This window comes from Lutra lutra, chromosome 12 (genome assembly GCF_902655055.1).
Source record: "Lutra lutra chromosome 12, mLutLut1.2, whole genome shotgun sequence".
NCBI lineage: Eukaryota > Metazoa > Chordata > Mammalia > Carnivora > Mustelidae > Lutra > Lutra lutra.
This window is the reverse complement of record NC_062289.1, coordinates 50,539,252-50,558,376: the sequence shown is the minus strand read 5'-3', so window position 1 is coordinate 50,558,376 and position 19,125 is coordinate 50,539,252. Positions and strand designations below refer to the sequence as shown.

General features: G+C 34.2%; 1 protein-coding gene across 3 annotated transcripts in view; it reads right to left on the bottom strand.

The window, feature by feature from the left end:
- Positions 1-19,125, bottom strand: part of ROCK1 (Rho associated coiled-coil containing protein kinase 1) — a 150,471-nt gene that overhangs the window by 91,891 nt on the left and 39,455 nt on the right. For all 3 annotated transcript variants that reach the window (XM_047696920.1, XM_047696921.1, XM_047696922.1), the window contains exon 2: positions 18,375-18,456. In XM_047696920.1, the coding sequence (XP_047552876.1) occupies positions 18,375-18,456 (82 nt within the window). The remainder of the gene's footprint in view (positions 1-18,374; positions 18,457-19,125) is intronic.

Genomic DNA, 19,125 nt, shown 5'->3' with positions numbered 1-19,125 from the left:
GAGCAATGGTTCTTGCCAAAAAGCTAACAGTCTTAAGGAAATTTTTCTCTCTACGTTTTTTTTTTGTTTCTTGTTTTTTGTTTTTGCTGCTGCAAACACTCACCATTAGTGAATGGTTTTCCCTGTTTGGGTAATAAGCCACTCATAAACTAATGTAAGGTCACAGCCCCATTCTTTTTTTATTTTTGTGAAGAAAATTCTCTGATGAGATATTCCATTTCAACTTTACCATTTTTTCTGACTGGTGCTTTCCTGTGAGTTAGGAATATTATAAGGACTCACTCTGGTAACATCAATATATATTTTTCTAGCACAGGTACAGTGTCACTGCAAAATAAACACAATGCTTTGCCTTTTAACTTCACAAAAACAATCCACAGTCCACTGTGCCTCAAAATGACAACATTCAAAGTTCAGTTTTCTTTTTTTTTGTTTTTGACACAAGTGGTATGCACTGGCAATAAAAAATAAAATGCTGTGGTATGGTGACAATACATGAAACACTGTTCCATTTAACTGTACCACTGTGTAGCAGTGTGAACCAGTAACAATGAATATACTGCTGAGTAGCAGTGTGAACCAGTAACAATGTCTAGTATGATTTCTGTCACAACTACTCAATTCAGCCACTGGAGCACAAAACCAGTCACAGACAATACCTAAGAATGAATGTGGCAATGTCCCAATAAAACTTTATTTATGGACAATGAAATCTGAATTTTATATAACTTTCACATGTCATGACATATATTTCTTCTTTTGACCCTTCATCAATCATTTTAAAAATATAAAAAACGTTCTTTGTTCATAAGACATACAAAAACAGGTGGTGGGCCAGATTTAGCCTTTGGGCTATATAGTCTGTCAACCCCTGCTCTAATTGAAACCCAGCTTCCCACAAAGGACACTGATTTCCTTGCAGCTCTCAAGGGATAACCTTTACATTTACTCGCATGCCTTATACCATTGCCCCTGAAAGTGGGATAGGTGAACTCCACTACTATCTCTATACCCCCATCTGCCAGCTTTGATTTTCATGTTATTAGGTTGCATTTCTCACTATCTATCATTATTGCTGTAACCTACTGACTCTCAGGTCATAACATTTCATTGTCAGACAATTTTAGTTCCTGGTTTACTGACCTCTCCAGGATTCACCTGTTTTTATTATACTTTATTAAATTCTTAGAGTTTTTATTATATCCACGGATGACACTTCTAATAACCTGGTCTCTCAATACCTTTAACTTCCTCTTCTTGTACATTATGATCTCATCCTGTACCTTATCTTAGCCACTCATTTCCATGGTCACATACTAGTTCTTGCATTATCAATAATTATAATCCTCCCATAATTTCAATTTCAAATCTTACACCCTTTGAGTACTCCTTAGCAACTTTCCTGTTCACTCCCTCTAATAACTCAACTCCCAATCCCCAGCCCAACCAAGACCTCCAATCCACTCATCCTATCCCATCTTACTACACTTCACTGCACTGACTGCTTCTTTTTCTTATCTCTCCAGATTAAATCACACAGTCATTACAATCACTCTCTTGCATACACCTTGGCTCTCTTCTGCTTCATTATACTTAGTTTGGCAAAATCATGATTCTAGTTAAATCCAAGTCTTCAACTAACTCTGTCAGTACCTATGCAGTTAAATAAATCTGGAAAAATACATGAAATCATGTTGACTGATCCACTTTAAATTCCCAATCACAAATCTAAAGCTGGCTCCTAATTCTGCTTGGCATCATATTTCACTGGTCTGTTCACTCTCCACTCTGCTAGAAACCATATTTTACACTTTCTTCCCTCTTCTCAAACCTTGCGTGGCACTCCCACTGATCCTCATTCGTAGCTAAGATGTTTTTGGCTACCACCCTGAATCAAATTAAACAATCAGAAGAAAACTGCCACAGATTTACCACCACACACACATATATACTTAACTGCCAGCATTTGCAGGTATATATTTGGTCACCCTCTACTACAGGAGAATACTGCTATTTTTATAACAATCTTTCCATCAGTAATATCACATCCTTATTCACTTGTTCAAGGTTTTGGCTGCAGCAATACTATCCTCTTTCTCTTCTATCATTAAGTTTACCCTTTTCTAACCAGAATCTATCATTCTTATTTTCATTCTCACCTTAAATCTCCTCACCCCACTTCTCTCATAAGCTTCTTCTGCCCCATTACTCAACTTCACTACAGCAAAAGCCCTTAAGTGTTGTCTATCCTCTCAGTTTCTAAATCTTTCTTCATATTTGCTTTTCAAATCCAGTTAGGAGGGATCTGGCCACTACCTTTCTATCAAAGCTGCTTGTCAAATTCACAAATTACCACCATGTTGCTAAATCCAATGACAAATTCTCAGTTCTCATCTTGACATATCAGCAGCTTTTGACAGTTTGGTCTCTGCTGGTATACTTTCTTTACTTGACTTCCACATTCTTGCAACCATGCTAAGGATATTTTTTCAACCTCATTAACATTTCTCAGTTGCCTTTGCTGGCTCCTCCTCCTCTCCCAGAGTTAACACTATGCATCTCAAGTCTTAATCTTTCACAGTGTTTTCTTCTCTGTTTACCTTTATTTCTTTGGTGGCTTTAAAAGCCATCTACATGTCAAGCAATTTTATGGCTAGTCCAGATCTCTCTCTTAAGCTTTGCGTTTATATATTCAAATTGCTTATAAAATATATCTACTTGGGTAACAGACCTCTCAAATTTAATGTGTATGAAACTGAAGAGATGGTTTCACCCAAAACCTTTACCTATATTTCTGTTGACAGTTCAATTTTGCTGAAATTTAGGAAGTATTCTTGACTCCTTTTTTTCCCTTACACACCACATCCTATCATTCAGGAAAACATGTTAGCTCTACCTTTGAAATATTATCTCCAATCTGATAACTTTCCACTCTCAACACTGTTAACATGCTGGACCAAGCCACTATCACCTCTTCCTAGAATTACTACAATCACTTCTTAACTGATTTCGCCGTGTCTATCCTTTACTCTCCATACTCTCCATACTCCATATTTTATTCTTAACCCTAGGTGATAATCTTAAAAACACAAGTCAGAGCATGTCACTCCTCTGCACAAAACTCTCTATGCCTTGCCCTCTCAGCCAGAGCAAAAGTCAAAGACCTTACAGTGGCCAACAAGACGCTACATGACCTAGCCTATTTCCTTACTTCTCTGACATCATCCTACTATTCTTGCTCAATCCTCCCCAGCCACAGTGGCTTCTCCCTCTGCCTCTCGAACATGCCAGATATATTCCTCCCAAAGCCTTCACACTGGCTGTTCCTCTGTATGCCAGTCCCTTCCCTCAAACATCTGCTTGGCTAATTCTCTCAGGTACTTCAACAGTGTTCTCAAATGTCATGTTTCAGTGAATCCCAAGCTAGTCACTTATTTAAAACTGTAAAATTCTCAAAAGTTCCAATCCTTCTTATAGTGGTTATATGTTCTTCCCATAATAAGTAACAACTTGTTACTTACAGAATTTGCCTCATGCAAAATTACAAATTCGGCAAGCCCTCATTAATTCCAAGACCAATAAATAGGATTATGCAATCATTAGACCCTTTTACCAATTTCTGATTGTCTACTTTGTTGAGCTAGGTGATGCTGGCTGAAAGCTAAGATTCAGAGATATGAGATATTACTCCACAGCACAGTAAGCAAAGCACAAATAGACAACGTAAGTCTTGAGAGGCCACTAACTAGCTAATCAGTCTCTAAATAATCTCCAGTTAGCAAAAGTGGCAGAAAGATTGAGAATTTATAGTTTCAGGGTTACCAGCAATTCAAAATGATTTCAATCAGACTCTTCAATCTCACTTTCTAGAAATCAAATGGATGATTTTTCTTAAGAATCTCTAAAAAAAAGTCACAATTCATATCCAATAAATTCTACTTCTAGAAATTTATCCTAAGGAAGTTAGATATAATGTGGAACCAAGATTTTTACAATAAAATGTTTTTTAAAATGTAAAGATTAAATAATTTTATATACATATAATGGAGTATTAGGCAACATTTAAAACTGTGTTAAAAAAATAAAACAAGACGGAATCAGAAAGGGAGACAAACTGTAAGAGACTTTTTTTTTTTTAAAGATTTTATTTATTTGACAGACAGAAATCACAAGTAGGCAGAGAGGCAGGCAGAGAGAGGGGAGGAAGAAGGCTCCCTGCTGAGCAGAGAGCCCCACACGGGGCTCGATCCCAGGACCCTGGGATCATGACCTGAGCCCAAGGCAGAGGCTTTAACCCACTGAGCCACCCAGGCGCCCCTGTAAGAGACTCTTAGTCTTGGGAAACAAACTGAGGGTTACCGGAAGAGAGAGGGGTCGGGGGATGGGGTAACTGGGTGATGGACATTAAGGAGGGCATGTGATGTAATGAGCACTGGTTATTATATAAGACTGATGAATCACTGACCTCTACCTCTGAAACCAATAATACATTATATGTTAATTGAATTTAAGTAAAAAAGAATAATCACATAGAATGATACTCAACATATAATGTTGAGGAAATAAACAGAATAAACTGCACAAATACATAAACAAATATATACTGGTACGTGTGAACAGAAAAAAGACCAGAAGGAAATATAGCAAAATATTTGCAATCACTTCTAAGTGCAGTGGGATTTCAGTTATTTTATTCCTCACATTTTCTATATATTTCAAATTTTCTATAGTGACTATTGCTTTCTAATGTGAAAAAGACACATCCACCTAGACTAAGATCTGAGAATATAAAGTGCACTATAATTTTATGTACCACTACAGACTGTGAGACACATCCTAATTGTTAAGTTTTTTTAAATGTCAGGATGAAATACACCAATAAAAGCTATGAATAAACTGACCAAAAGATTGCTATTCTTTGTCTAAAGAAACCTAGTGTACCTTGTGTACTTTTAGAGTAGTCAAAGCATCCCTAAAAAGCACTAAAATTACATAAAACTTAACTAGAAAATGTACAATGTAATATTCAATTCCATAAAAATCTGACTGTTTTAATGCAAAAATTATTTTATGCCCAAATCTTCAAATAAAATTCAAACTCCAGGAAGATGTGCCATGTTTTGCCAGTGTACACACACACAGACACACATACACACAGTGATCCGGTTTGAGACACTGATTGGGGAGGGGGAGGAATCCAAATTCTTATAGCATAAAATGGGCTTTTAGACCTTGTTACTATCTGGTTCTCCAGTCTTTTATTTCTAGATACTCTCCCCAACATGCTACCAATGCCCAATTATTTGTAATTGTTCACCTTACCATACTGCTTCATATCTCCATATCTTAGCAGATATTGATCATCAGTCTAAAATGACTTGCCCCACGTTATCTGACCAACTTACTATCAAACAAGATCTAATCCTCTATCTCCTCTTCAGCCATTGTTGATCTCTCTCAAGTAGATAGGCTAACTCCCTCTCCTCTGAAATACCACAATGTCTCTATTATTTCATCTATCAGTCTGGACTGAAATTGTTTATACAGCTATGTTTCTTCTATTATATAGTACATTCCCATTTCCTTAAGGATAGAGACCACACTCCATTCATGGATATGTCCTTGATGTACATACATGCTCAATGCTACTTACTGAAACATTAAAAACATTTAATGATATTATTTATAAATGGAGACAAATCAACTACATGCAGCTCTTACCTATTCAGGAACAACAGAAAAGCTAGTCACTTTTATTTACTCCAAAACAATGAAAGTATATATCTAAAAACCAATCTTGGATTTTTCAAAACACTAAACATAGAATTACTATATGACTTAGCAATTCCACTTCTAGCTATTTACGCAAGAGAAATGAAAACATATGTCCACAGAAAAACTTGCATACAAATGTTCATAGCAGCAGTATGCATGACAGCCAGAAAGCAGAAAAAATACAAATGTTCATCAAGAGATGAACAAAACGTGGTAAGTATATCTACATAATGGAATATTGTTTGGCAATTAAAAAGAATATGTGCTACAACATAGATAAATCTTGAATAATATACCATACTAAGTTCAAAAAGTCAGTCACAAAAGACCACATACATAATTCCATCTATAGGTAATGTTCATTATGTATGGCAAATCTATACTGACATAAAACAGATTAATCATTGGCTAGGACTTAGGGAGCTTAGGGATAAAATGGGAGTAACTGCTAATGCAAATGGGGTTTCTTTATGAGGTTATGAAATGTTCTAAAACTGGTAATGGCTGCACAACTCTAAAAATATACACACAAAAAACAATGAATTGTATACTTTAAATGGGTGAATTTTATATTATATAAATTGTATCTCAACAAAACTATTTAACAAATCAGTTTTGGGTTTGGCAATGATCTTTACATTAATACCAAAAGCATAATCCGTAACAGAAATAACTGATAAATTAGGCTATCAAAATAAAAAAATTCTGCTGTGCGAAAGACAGTATATACAACCTTTTGGGTCTGGAGGTGGAGCTTATTTATCCCCCTGCCCTTAAGCAAATGCTGAACTAGTGATCAGATTCCAAACGATAGGGTATGGAAAGGGAAAATAATAACTTTCTAGGAGAGAAGCCTGGCAGACTACTATTTTAAACCAAGTGATAAAAGTTAACATTACCACTGATAATCATGATATCATAAACCTATAAACCCAGTCTAACATCAGACATAAACTGTGGGACATTCTACAAAATACCTGATCAGTAATCTTCAAAACTGTCAAGGTCATAAAAAAAATATGCAAAGACTGAGAAACTATCATAGACTAGATGAGAAGGAGAAATGGCAGCTGAATACAAGGCAGTATTCTACATTGGATCCTGGAACCAAAACCAAAAGAGATTAATGGAAAAACTAAAGTATGTAATTAGTTATCAGTAGTATGCCAATTTAATTTGTTAGTTCTGTCAATGTGCTGTGTTATATAAAATGTTAACATTCGGTAAAACTGTGTACAGGGCATACAGGAATCTTTATGCTTGCAACTTTCCTATAAGTTTATAATATGATTTATCTTAAAAATAAATAAAGAGGGGGGTGCCTGAGTGGCTCAGTTGGTTAAGCGACTGCCTTCAGCTTAGGTCATGATCCTGGAGTCCCGGGATCCAGTCCCACATCAGGCTCCCTGTTCCCCCTCTGCCTACTTGTGATTTCTGCTTGTCAAATATATAAATAAATAAATCTTTTAAAAATAGACAGATATAATAAATAGGATATTTAACATTTCTTTTTTTAAAAATCTAATTTAGTAGTAATAACTTCAAACTAGCTTTTGTAATATCCTAGGTCATACTACATAATTTATTCAATTTTATGGCTTCATTTTAAAATCCCAACTTTTATACTACCTTTTCGTATAAACTGCATTTGGCACTATATACCAAATGTAAATTGGATACAACTTATGACTCAGCAATTCCTGGATTCACTCCAAAGAAAGAAGCAGCAAGTATACACCAAACTGTATGCACAAGAATGTTCATCACAGCCTTATTTATACTAGTGGAAAAGTGGAAGGAATTTAAGTGTCCACCATTACAGAAAGTTTTTTAAATTAAGGTACACTAAATGGAATATATTCATTTCTTAAACTATGTTATCTATACTTAATCACATAAAAAGATATTTTGCAACTCACTTTTCACAGAACACATTGTGGATAGCTGACAAATTTCTCCTACTGATTAATATGTGTTCTAACTTTTTGATCTAATCATTTATATTTGCTATGATGAACATTCCTGTGTATTTGCAGAGCCGTTTTGCAGGATACATTTCTTTAAGTAAATAAAAGATTAGGTTAAGCTTATGAACACTTTTAGTTTTAAAATACACTGCCCAATTACGCTTCAAATTACTGCACCAATTTTCATTTCTCACTCACTCATTCAGATGGGGGGTGTCTTTTTCTTATTTTAACCCATATTTGTTGAAATAGTAATATATTTGTTCAACTGTTAACTGTTCAATGGCCATTTATAACTTTTCTCCTTTATATTACATATTCAGCTACTTTGTCCATTTAAAAAATTATTTCTCTTATTGATTCTTCTTATACTGGTAACATACTATAATTTTTTTCAATTTGTCTACATTATTTATTTTTTAAAAGATTTTATTCATTTATTTGACAGAGAGAGATCACAGGTAGGCAGAAAGGCATGCAGAGAGAGAGAGAGAGAGAGGAGGAAGCAGGCTCACTGCCGAGGAGAGCCCAATGTGGGACTTGATCCCAGGACCCCGAGATCATGACCAGAGCCGAAGGCAAAGGCCCAACCCACTGAGCCACCCAGGTTCCCATCTACATTCTTTATATATCTGTCTTTCCTTATATATAGTTTTGGAAAGGCAAAAATCTGTCAGTGTTTCCTTTATAGTTATATGCTAGTTGTAGAACCCTTCTTTAAAAAAAAAAAACACTGCCTACTTGAAGACTATATAATTTCATTTAGTACCTTATGTCTTTACATTTCTAATATGTAAGGCAGTAGAGACTGAAATTCATTTTCTCTTCATATGGATATCCAATACGAATTACTGAATAAGCTACCTTTTCCCCAATGACATGTTAAGCTTATATCAAATTTTCATATAATAAAAAAGTATGCTTCTTCACCCTCCATGATAATCTATTGATCTTCATGTCCTTCAAGAAAGTACTATTTTTCTTACACTTCACTAGAGAGTTCAAGAATTAATCCCAATATATTATGACTACAATCCTGTCCCCAACTCCCAGAAACAGTAATACATTTGCCATTCAAGTGCTAGAGTTACCAAACTATGCAAGCCATTCATGACCTAATATGCAAAAAAAATTAATTCTGCCGAAACCTTACTACATTTCAATGCTTTCTGGCTGGAATATGTCCCACATTATGCAGACTCCTATATGTACCTTAATATTAAGCTGCAGAGGAGTTTTGTTGTTGGGTTTTTTTTTTTAAAGATTTATTTATTTATTTATTTATTTATTTGAGAGAGAGATAGAGAGAATGAGTGAGCATACAGGCAAGAGTGCAGGAGGAGCAGAGGGAGAGAATCTTTAAGGTGACTTCCTGTTGAGGGTGGCCTGACACATGTCAGATGCCTAACTGACTGAGCCACCCACACACCCTGAAATTTGTCCTTTTTAAATGTAGAACAGTATATATAGGTAGTACATAAATTCTGCTTTTAGAATTGTTGCTCCTTAGAATTCCTGAAAAAGTATAGACTTCTAACTACATCAAACTTTATATTCCAAGCAGGTGAAAATAATCTTTAGTTTTACTAGAGATAATGTAATACACATCTTCAATATTACAGTATGTAATGAGACAATCTTAGGAGAAACTAGTCATAAATATTAAAATGAGGGCTTTTTTTTTTTAAAGATTTTATTTATTTATTTGACAGAGATCACAAGTAGGCAGAGAAGCAGAGAGATAGAGGAGGAAGCAGGCACCCTGCGGAGCAGAGAGCCCAATGTGGGGCTCGATCCCAGGACCCTGGGATCATGACCTGAGCCGAAGGCAGAGGCTTTAACCCACTGAGCCACCCAGGTGCCCCAAAATGAGGGCTTTTCTATTAAGTCATAAGTCTTGCGATGTTTTGTTTGAATTATTATCATGATCTTAATTTAAAGTGAGAAAAAGTCTTCCCTTTACTATTGAGCAATATGTACCTTTTGTGTAATTCTATAAGGAGCTAAGGCAAACATAGTCAAGTTGTTTTTGCTTCCCTGGATGAACAATGGATTCTTTGATGAATCAGCAGAATATGCTAAACTGAAAATAATGTATTTCTCCTTTACATTTTTAATACAAGATAACTGCTTACTAATTTTATTTATTTATGTTTATTTATTTTACGATTTTATTTATTTATTTGACTGAAAGACAGAAATCACAAGTAAGCAGAGAGGCAGGCAGAGAGAGAGGGGGAAGCAGGCTCCCCACCAAGCAGAGAGCCCAATGCAGGGCTCGATCCCAGGACCCTGGGATCACGACCTGAGCCGAAGGCAGAGGCTTTAACCCACTGAGGCACCCAGGTGCCCCCTGCTTACTAATTTTAATCACCAACCAATGAATAGCTAATTTAAAGATAATAGTAACATTCAACTATCATAATCATTTAATAAGTAAAAAGGTTTCATGATTTTACAAATTTTAGAAGTACAGAGAAGAAACATTTTATGTTTTGAAAACTGCCAGAGTGACATATTAAAACCTGGAAAGAGGAATAAACTTTCTAATAGCCATTACTGCCTGTTTACATAAAAACAAATACCTAATTGCCTGTAATCCATGAAATCTCATTTTTGGAAGGAGATTAAGAAAGCAGTCACTAGAGAAAAGGTTAAATTCCAATTTATAAAACATTAAAATATTATATGATTGGTTACCAAATATAATTACTTGGAAAAATAAAAACTTTAGCTACAACCCTTTTACAATGATAAATGTAATCCTTTAATATAATAATTTAATATGATGATACAATGATTTACCCTTTAAAATGATAAAAGAAACTTTAGAAAAATATTTATTTTCCACATCTCAACTGAAATAATATTGTTCTTGCCAACTGTGGCTTATTCGTCGATTTACCTATATGCTTGTTCTTGATTTGATGGTTTTACGTGGGTGGCTATCTTTTTTAGAAATCACTATTCTGAGACAGTTTAACAATGACTAAATACGTATTATCATCAACTCTAGGCTACTGATTACATCTGGAAGGGGAAGACATGAGGCCCAAGGCCTAGGCTGTAACTTAACATCTTATTTTGAACAAAAGACCAGAAGCAAATAGAGCAAAATATTAACTACTAATTTAACAGTGATCATGTATACACAGATATGTGTTATATCAATTCATCTGAAATATGTGGTAATAAAAAACAATTTAAAAAGACAATGATCATATCCCAACTCTACTAACAATAGAATACTTTCTAGATCATCTCTAACGAGTCAGCATTTAACTTCTAATACATTTAACAAATATTTAATGTGTACCTAATATTTAGCCAGGTTTTGCAACACAACTGCCCCTGGTCTCATGACACTTCCAGTCTAGTGATGAGGGAGAAGAGCAATGGATATCAATCATATAATCACACAATTAAATATAACCTAACTGTGATAAGTGCCTAAGAGACCATGAAAGTACATTCCTAGCAACAGTACATCTGACCTAGCTCCAGGGGCTAGGAAACGAAAGTGAATGCTTATTTGAAACTTAAAGGATAACTCCTTTAAGTTGGATGGGGTTAGAAGGAATTTTAGAAAGAGGAAAACAACATCTAAAAGTATTGTGGAGAAGGTATCAGTGTTTTCTAGTAATGAACTATAAGCAGTGTGGTGAAGGTAGAAGGAAACAAAGGAGTAGCCGTACAGGTAAGAATGTAACTTGAAAAGTCATACAGAAGGTTGTACGAAAGGCTGGGAGTGATATTTGACTTAAGCAATTTGCAGTTGAAAAAGAATCCTGTGGCAGCAACTTAGAAAACCAACTGTAAATGGGGAAAACAGATAAACTGAGACTAGACAGAAGACTTAAACTGAGATCAATCAATGGAGATGATGAAGCCTGAACAAGAACAGTTGTAACACAAAACAAAGTTCAAGCCTCTGTGTGAAGACTGCTATTGACCAAAATCCACATTCATGGGTGTTTTCTTCAGTTTATAAAAAAGACCATTTGTTTATCTTTAATCTTCTGGCAGCTCCACTACTCTGCAAAGGTTTTCTAAAGATCCTCAACACATCAGCATGTTCATTCGCTATTCTAGGGTGTAATCTGCCTAGATCTGGGACTGTAACCTACCATTTCAGTCTTTTCTGCTATCTGTCCTCCTTACCCCTTCCCACTTATCATCAACCAAGTTCAATTTATACCAAATTCCTCCTTCCTCAAAGATAACATATTTTTAGATGGCTCTCTGACTTAACAAATGCTATTCCCTCTCTGCCTGAATTGTTCTTCCTCAATTAAGAAATCTAGCCAATGGGCACCTCGGTCACTCAGTCGGTTGGGCAGCAGGTTCTTGGTTTGGCTCAGGTCGTAATATCTCAAATAAATCTTTAAAAGAAAAAAAAAATCTAGCCTGGTCTTTTAAGAATCCACTCAAACACTACTTAATTAGTATTTGTTAAGTAGTATTAAGTACTTTTGTTTGTTAAGTAGTATTAAGGCTTTCTTTACTACCTCAAGATCTGTGTATCATTACATTCTCTACAAAGTTCAATTATAAAAGTTCACATTTATAAAAAGTATATATATAAAAGTTACTATTTGCTCCTGTATTTCCCTTCACAAGATGGTAAGATCTACAGTTTTAAAGAAAAACACTGTCTCATTCTTCATGTCTGTAGTGACTGGACATGAAAAAAATTTTTCAAGAATAAATGGTCTCGCAGGGGTGCTGGGGTGGCTCAATCTGCCAGGTGTCCAACACTTGGGTTTCCACTCTGGTGGTGATCTCAGAGTCGTGGGATGGAGCCCTGCTTTGGGATCCACACTGGGTGTGGAGACTGCTGGAAATTCTCTCTCTCCCCCTCTCCCTCTGCCCCTTCCCACCACCCCTAGCTCTCTCGAAAAGGAAGGAAGGAAGGATGGGAGAAATGAAGGAAGAGAGAGGGGGAGGGAGGGAGGGAGAGAAAGGTGGTGATGTGTAGTAAATTTATCACTTTCTCATACATCTTCAACTCATTACTCTAAATGGAGAAGGATGAGCAGGGGAAGTTACTTTTGTTGTCTTAAGAATTTCTCACAAGTCTTGGCTCATCACAGGCTTTTGGTCTAACCCATTTTTTACAGATTTATGCTACTCTTTCACATTTATCTCTGAATATGTACTCATACTTGATATGGTTGTTTCCAATCTGAGCTAAGAACTTCTGTAGAGAGGCACCTGGGTGGCTCAGGGGGTTAAGCCTCTGCCTTTGGCTCAGGTCATGATCTCGGGGTCCTGGGATCAAGCCCCACATCGGGCTCTCTGCTCAGCGGGGAGCCTGATTCCCCCTCTTTGTCTGCCTGCTTCTCTGCCTACTTGTGATCTCTCTCTCTCTTTCTCTGTTAAGTAAATAAATAAAAATCTAAAACAAAACAAAAACAACCCAGAAACTTCTGTAGAATAACCCTGATTTCTTGAGCTAAAACTTTCTTATATTTACCCCTTTTTGAAATTCATCCTTCACCTGGAATCACTATTAATAGGATATATCTTTTAAATAAGTTTGATTAAATCTCTAAGCTTGGAGCACATGCCTAACCATGTCCAGCATTTTCTCCTTCATTAATATAAAGTCTTGGACAGTAGTTCTCAACTGAGAGCAATTTTGATGCCAAGGGGACATTTGGCAAAGTCTTGAGACATTTTTGGTTATCACAACCGAAGGAAGGAGATAAGTATGCTACTGGCATCTAGAAGGTAGAGGTCAGGGATGCTACTAAATACCCTACAATGTAAAGGACCAGCCCTCCCCACAATAGAGTTATCTGACCCAAAATGTCAACAGTGCCATTTCTGAGAAAATCTGGTCTAAAATAAACTGAATGCTTTGTCTCAAAGTCTCTGTCAAATCCCAAATGCTACCATTTCAGACTTTTTGGCCACAATTAACTCCGAATAGCTAATTATTGTCATATTTTCTCAATAAACAAATAATTGATAAAGAAAATAAAAAGTCTATCTACTGTTAATATGCTTTTATAAGTAGACAGCTGCTACACCATCACTACCAGAGTTAATATGCCACTTCTGTAATCTATGAGGAATGCTATAGTATGCTACCATAAAATACCATCTCGAGGTTATTTTTTTTTATACAAACAAATGCTCTCTACCACATTTTTACTCTCAGGTTCATGGAATTTCTCATACAGTGCTCTTCCCTCCTCTATTATCTTCTTTTAGACTGGTTAGATTTGTTTAATAAGTTTGCCTTTCTACTAACATAATTATAAATCCTATACCTCAAATCTCAGTGACATTCATAATGGTTTACAAACATATACAGTCATAATCACTGTTTCCAAATACTCCCTTTCTCTTTCTTCCGATGCACTCCCCCAAACACGTTTCTTCTAAAATGTAACTAACTCCCACCATTTTATCTGGATCTCTCTCTAATGCCTACTTAAAATTCACCTTAAAATCTTTATTAGTTATGTGAGGATGATAAACATTTCTCTGTAGTCCTTATTATTCGGGTATCATACACAAGAGTCCAGAAAAGCAAATCTTTATATTTAACTATTTATTCAGTCAAATGGTCACAGTTTCTCATTTCCCTTACAGTCTGTAAATATTCTTCAACATGAAGAGATAAAAATTAACAACCTGTAATATAGTTAGGCCTGAAGTTTAAAATATTTCAAACTGCTATACTTTAAAGCTGTTATACCCTAGTGTGACTTCAGTTGAATTACTAAAGAGAAAGACTTTATCCTATATTCCAGGTGTATCCTTATATCACTATATCTGATATCTGTCCGCAAAAAGGAATTCAAAGCAAACATTCACCCTCAGTAAAAAAATTCTGATGTACTTACTAATGAAAGCAATAAATACCCATATAATTGAATTTCAGAATATAAAATCCTATCATTCTATGAAGATCTATTACTCTGTGTTAAGTATTACATAAATACAACTTGAGCTGAAGGGGAATGTTATGTCATATAAACAGAATCATATAGTATATACCCTTTTGTGCCTGGCTTTTTCCACTTACCACACTGCTTTTGAAATTTATTAATGTTTTGTACATATCAGTTAATTTATTCCTTTTAACTGTTAAATATTCCATTATATGGATGTACCAAAATTTGTTTATCCACTACCAACTGATGGGCATTTAAGTAGCTTCCAGTCTATAGCAATTTTGAATAAAGCCGCCTTTAACATTCTCATAGAGGTCTTTGTGTAGACACATGCTTTTGTTTCTCTTGGATAAAAACCCAGAAGTGGGATTCCTGGATCATAAGGTAAATGTATGTATAACTCTATCAGAAAAACACCAAATTGTTTGCCAGAGTGCCTTACCATTTTACAAACCACCCAGCAATGTCCCAGAGTTCAGTTGCTCCACATTTTCACATATACTTGATACTGTCAGTTTTTTTAAAAATTTTAGTTATTTTAATAGATATGTAACAGTATCTCATTGTGGCCATAATTTGAAATTATCCAATGACTAAACATGTTGTATATTGGCCAACTGTGGATCTTCTTTGGAGAAATGTCTACTCAAAAATGTTCATTTTTAAATTGGGTTACCTTTCTAATGTTGACTTGTAAGACTTACTTATATATCCTATATACTACTCCTTTATCAGGTATACGATATGCTAACATTTTCTCCCATTGTGGGTTGTCTTTTCATTCCCTTGACAGTGTCCTTTGAAGTACAAAAGTTTTTAATTTTGATGATGTCCATTTTATTTGTTTTTCTTTTGTTGCTTGTATTATATCTAAGAAACTGACTAATTCAAGGGCATGAAGATTTATGCCAACATTTTCTTCTAAGAGTTTTATAGCTTGGTTCTAACATTCTGAATTTATTTTGCATATGGTCTAAGATAGGAATCCAACTTCATTCTTTTACATATAGATACCCAGTTGTCTGAGCACCATTTGTTGAAAAGACTATTCTTTCTCCTTTCACATGTTTTGCAACTATTTTCTCCCAATCTATGGCTCATATTTTCATTTTCCTAGCAGTATCTTCTAAAAAAAATTTTTTTTGAATTTTGAAGCCAATCTATCTTCTTTTAAAAGTGGTTTGTGTTATTTGTGTCCCATCTAAGAAAGTCTTGCCAAAATGGTCACAAATATTTTCTGTGTTTTCTTCTAGAAGTGCTACTTTAGCTCTTAAGTCTAGCCTATGAAAAATTTTGAGTTGCTTTTTGTATGGCATGAAGTAAGGTCCAAATTCTGAATTACCTTGTCATCTCTGCTGAAAATAAGTTGACTGAATGTATGGATCTATTTCTGGATTCTCTATTTTGTTCCATTTATTTATGTTTATTCTTTCATCAATATTATACGGTCTTCATCTTGAAAATCCTATAGTGTTAGTTCTCCAGCTTTGCTCTTACTTTCCAAAATGCTTTGGCTAGTATTCTAGATCCTTCACGTTTTCATATGAATTTTAGAATTCCCAGTCACTTTATACAAACAAAACAAAACAAACAAAAAAAAAAACCACCAAAACAAAAAAAACCTGCTTAGGTTATGAGAATTCATGGATTCTATTCATAAGTTAATATGGGGACTCTTAATATTTTTTTACTAACTGTCCAATCCATGAACATTGAATATCCACTTTTTCTTTTAGGTCTTCTGTAATTTCTCAGTAATATTATGTAGTTTTCAGTCTGTAAGTGTTACATATTTTGTCAAATTTATCCCTAAATTTGTCATGTTTTTGCTTCTCTTGTAAATGGTACTACATTTGTTACATCAACTTCAAACTGGTTGTCACTAATATATAGAAAGACAATTGCTTTCTGCATATTAATCTTCTAATTTGCAGTCTTACTGAAGCTTTTTGGGTAGAATCTTAAGATTTTTGTATATACAAAACATGGTGTCTGAAAACAAATTTTTTTACTTCTTCATGATTTTTCTTTATTTTACCTTATTGCATTAGCTAGAATCTCCACAACAATGGTGAATGAATGTGGTAATAAGAGAAGACAGACTTGCCTCTTCCTGATCTTAGGGGCAAAGAATTTAGTCATACACAATTAAACTGCTTGTTTTTTGTAGATTCTCTTAATCACTACAAGGAAGTTTCCTTCAATTCCTAGTTTGCAGAGATGTATTTTTAATCAAAAATGGATACTGAATTTTATCAAATGTTTTTTATTTCCTGCGGTGATATTATGGATTTTCTTTTTTATTATGTTAATGTGGTAAATTACACTAATTGATTTTTGAACTTGAACTAACTTTACAATGCAATCCTAATATAAGCCCTCTTTTGTAACAATTTTTACATAACGGTTAGCTATAATTTGCTAAAATTTTGTTACATTACTCTCTGTACTTTTCTCCAATTTAAAATCTAGATAGGTTTATCAGTTAAAAGTTTACTTTAGGCTTTATACTTTCATTTTATTTTACTTATTTCTATTGTGGCTATTGATATTTCTATTTTAAAATGTAATATAAAGGCATACTTATATTATGAAAGCAGAAATGTGCACAGTAAAATGAGTAATAAATTAAGAAAACATATTCCAATCCTTGTTGCCTACTTTACAAAATCACACAGCCCCTCCTTTGTACCAATGAACATTTATTCTTTGCCTCTCATCAAATAAGAAATGGTCAAAAGTCTCTGCCTTTTTAATTCTTTTGCTCTATTTTTAAGTAGAAGGTAAACAAATGTAAACAGTGATAAAATTCTCCTGTAATTTCAGTAAGATGTGAGAAATTAAGAAATTTATAGTTAAAAAGTTCCCAATTCAGGTTCTGGCACCAATTCCAAAACAAAATTCAGCTGAATAAATATTTTTATAAAAAACAGATACTTAAAAAAATTAAATTGATAGGTAAAATTCTGAGGCAAGATTTCAAAGTATAAAGATGATAAACATAACAAAGTAAAAAGATCTAAAAAAAAAAGAAACTTTTCTAACAAAACATATGCGACCAAAATTGAATGATAACACTAAAACCAGCCCAACCCAAATAGATCACTATGTACAGTTTAGGAACAGAAATAAAGAAATAGAATGGAAAGATTTTATGATTTAAATTTTATTATTTTTTAAGATTAAAAGTTTGAAACTATCTTACTAAATTCTCTAATCAAATTTTAAGTGATAAAATCTAAATATCAAAATCTAAAAAGGTTTTTAGAAAAGAAACTGTAAAGCCTAAATATATACCAGCTTTCATGGAGAAACAATGGTATCTCTCAGTGGCAGGAGGGCTTTTCATGTGCAATCTGTTCTTGACTGCTGGTATTAAAACATAATGGCTAATAATTTACAAAACAAAAATAGAGGATAAATATAACACTATTGAAATTCAATGTGCATGTATGTATATTATTATTTTAACATACTTTAGCTATTACTTTTCATTCCCTTTTCTGCAAAATATTTTACAAAACATTCTCCTGCTAGGAACTCAAATCAATAAACTAATTAATAACGTTTCTTTCCTATTTCCTGCTCACTTTACTTAGGAATTTTAGACGAAATAACCAGAGTAGACAGAAGAAAAAAATTTTAAAAAGATGGGCTTGAATTATTTAAGTGAAGATTTTGTTATATACAGTCTGTCATTAACCTCCACAAAAAAATTACTTACATCTGCTTAAAAAGTTGTCAATATTTTTGTTTTTTCTTAAGGCAGGAAAATCCAAATCATATACCAAAGCATCCAATCCATCCTAAACAAATAAACAAACAAACAGTTAGTTTTTTGGATCACACTTTGGATGAACACTTCCCTTTTTTATGAGTAAAGAGTAGAACATATGCTTTAACATTTAATTTGGCCTCTCTCATATATCTTGCATTCATTTAACACCTTCTACAAGGTTACACGGGTGCCATAAAAAGATAATTTTTTTAATTTCACATATAGATTTTTCACCTTCTAAATTGCCCAGTCTGAGAAAGCAGCAAAATCACCACAAATTGGCTACACATGACTTTAACACATGCCCTTGACCTCGTAAGGGCATGAAATTTACTTTCATTCCCCCTACTACATTTATCCTTATTTCACAGACACTGATCAAAAACAAATGGCCTGTATTTGTTACTATCGGTATTTTATAAGGCAGTAGCTAAACGTCAGTGCCTAAAATGTGATATTTAGTATAAAGTATCTGCATTTAGATACATTTTGCAATTACAAAAAGACACTGGGTTTTCATAAGGCTTCTCTTTCTTTCTTTGAAGCACTTTACAGGACAAACATTAGTAAAAGACAAACATGGGCTTTTACTTTTAAGTGAATTTTTAAATATTATCTAATTACAGAACAATGTGAAGGTGTACCAATCACTGCTGAAGCAGGGATACACCTATTCAGTTTATGTGTTGTGGCAGGA